Genomic DNA, 2,619 nt, shown 5'->3' on the forward strand with positions numbered 1-2,619 from the left:
CTACAGATAACCATACCTACCTTTAAAATGAAATTCTTCCAGAGAAGAAGTTTTAAGTTCCTGAACATCGTCATTTTTCTAGCTGAAAAGGAGGGATCACCACTAGTTGGGAAACAAATGGGGCAAATATTATGCATAACATAAAAATGTTGAATTACTCTTTCATCCTTGAAAAGCTTTCTTCTCTTAGGCTTTCAGAACATCGTTCTGGACTACTTTTCCTCCTTCCTTTCTAGCAGTTCCTTCTCTTTTTTGCTGACTCCTCCTCCCTTCCCCACCCTCTAAATATTAATGTGCTCCAGGGCTCCATCTGTGGACTCATCTCTTTTCCAGCGGCACTCACTCTGAAGGTGCTCTCACTATTTTGGGTTTAAATCCATCTACATGATGACTTTTAAACATTTTTTTTTTTTTTTTTTTTTTTTTTTTGCGGTACGTGGGCCTCTCACTGTTATGGCCTCTCCCATTGCGGAGCACAGGCTCTGGACGCGCAGGCTCAGCGGCCATGGCTCATGGGCCCAGCCGCTCCGCGGCATGTGGGATCTTCCCAGACCGGGGCACGAACCCGTGTCCCCTGCATCGGCAGGCGGATTCTCAACCACTGCACCACCAAGGAAGCCCTACATGATGACTTTTAAATTTATATTTCCAGCCTTGACCTTGCCTCTAACTCTAGACCCAAATGCCCAATTGCCTGCTTGCCATCTCCACTTAACCCGTCAAAACGGGGCTACTCATATTTCTTCTAAAACAGATCATCCTACAGTCTTCCTCATCTAAATGAATGTCAGTTCCACTCTTTGAGTTACACAGGGTTACTGACTGTACTTAAAAAATATACCCAGAATTCAATCTCTTTTCACCACCCCTTCTCTTATCACCCTGGTCCAACACCACCTCATCTCTTGCCTGGATTTCTGCAAGAGCCTCCTCAGTGGTATCAATGTGTCTGCTCCTGCCACCCTGTGATCCATTCTCCCTGCAGCAGCAAGAGTGATCCTGTTCAAGTCAGGTCACACCCACTCCTTTGCTCAAAACTCTCTAATGGCTTGCATTTCGCTCCAAGAAAGAGCCTAGCCTTTATGATGAGCTACAAAGCTCTAGGGGATACACCCCGTTACCTCGCTCATCTCTTCTCACTTCATTTCCTGGTCTACTTGCCCTCCTTCTCCCGCTACCGTGTCACAGGCCTAGAACAGAGAAACCATAGTTCTGCCTCAAATCTTTGCATTTGCTATTTCCTCTGCCCAGCACACACTTCCCTCATGTGTTGACATGGCTAGCTCTCCTACTTCTTTCAGATCTTTATTTAAAAGTCACTTTCTCAATGAGGCCTTTCCTGATCATCCTATATAAAATTTCAAAACCACTAAACATTTTGTATCAATCTTCCCTGTTATTTTTGCTTCTTAGCACTTTTAAACTATTTAACGTGGTATTTCTTTAACTTATTTATCTGATTTAATATGATTTCCCTACTAGAATTCACATGCTCCATGAAGGCAGGGAATTTTTTTGTCTTTTTTTTTTTTCTTCACCATTGAATCCACAGACACAAGAGTAGGGCCAGCATGTGGTAGTCATTCAGCAATATTGAATGAATAAATTAATTAATTAAAGGGTAGGCAATTTTTGTAGGCATATGGTTGGAACAGATGTGATCGTGAGGAAAGAAAAACACTTTGGATACCACCAAGTTCCTTCCCTTTTTAGTCTTTGTTTCCCAAGTGTAACATATGCTTTAATTTTTAGATACTACCACAATGAGCTTTTCTTTTCCAGAAAAACATTTTTCCATTGAGGAAATATGCATACTTTTCCTCCAGTTAAAGTATCTCTGACGTTGTGCATTAGAAATTAAAGAAACTGGGACTTCCCTGGAAGTCCAGTGGTTATGAATCCATGCTCCCAATGCAGGGGGCACAGGTTCGATCCCTGGTTGTGGAACTAAGATCTCGCATGCCACGCCACGTGGCCAAAAAAAAAAAAAAGAAATTAAAGAAACAGCATTATGAATAGTACATGAAATATCACTGAATTGTACAATTTAAAATGGCTAATTATGTGTTATGTGAATTTCCCCTCGATGAACAAAAGTAGTGAATGTAGTGATGCACTTATTTAGTCAGCTATTGCTGCCATAAACGTATATAGCAAACACCACACCAGAACTCAGTGGCCTACAAAAACAGGCATTTATTTCCTGCTTATGGATCTGCTGGAAAGTTGTGGCTGTACTGGCCTCCTGGGATTGGCTGGACTTATCTTCAGGCCTGTCATGGGCTGAATTGTGTCCCCCCCACCAAATTCACATGTTGAAGTCCTAACCCTCAGTACCTCAGAATGTGACTGCATTTGGAGTTAGGGCCTTTAAAGAGGTGATTCAGTTTAAATGAGGTTGTTAGGGTGGGCCCTAATCCAATCTGACTGGTATTCTTAGAAGAGGAGGAAATCTGGATGCACAAAGAGGAGCCAGGGATGCATGGGCACAGAGGAAAGACCATGTGAGGACACAGCAAGAAGACAGCCACCTGCAAGTCGAAGAGAAAAGTCTCAGAAGAGCACAAACCTGCTGACACCTAGATCTTAGACTTCTAGGCTCCAGAACTGTGAGAAAAT

At 42.6% G+C, this 2,619-nt stretch overlaps 1 protein-coding gene across 1 annotated transcript in view; it reads right to left on the minus strand.

The window, feature by feature from the left end:
- Positions 1-74, minus strand: part of LOC103074207 (ATP-binding cassette sub-family A member 3-like) — an 89,228-nt gene extending 89,154 nt beyond the window's left edge. The window contains 1 exon segment of the mRNA XM_082930981.1: positions 21-74. Coding sequence (XP_082787107.1) covers positions 21-74 — 54 coding nt within the window.
- Between the last annotated feature and the right edge of the window lie 2,545 nt (positions 75-2,619).

Source organism: Lipotes vexillifer, unplaced genomic scaffold (genome assembly GCF_000442215.2).
Source record: "Lipotes vexillifer unplaced genomic scaffold, Lipotes_vexillifer_v1.1 scaffold914, whole genome shotgun sequence".
NCBI classification, from domain to species: Eukaryota; Metazoa; Chordata; class Mammalia; order Artiodactyla; family Lipotidae; genus Lipotes; species Lipotes vexillifer.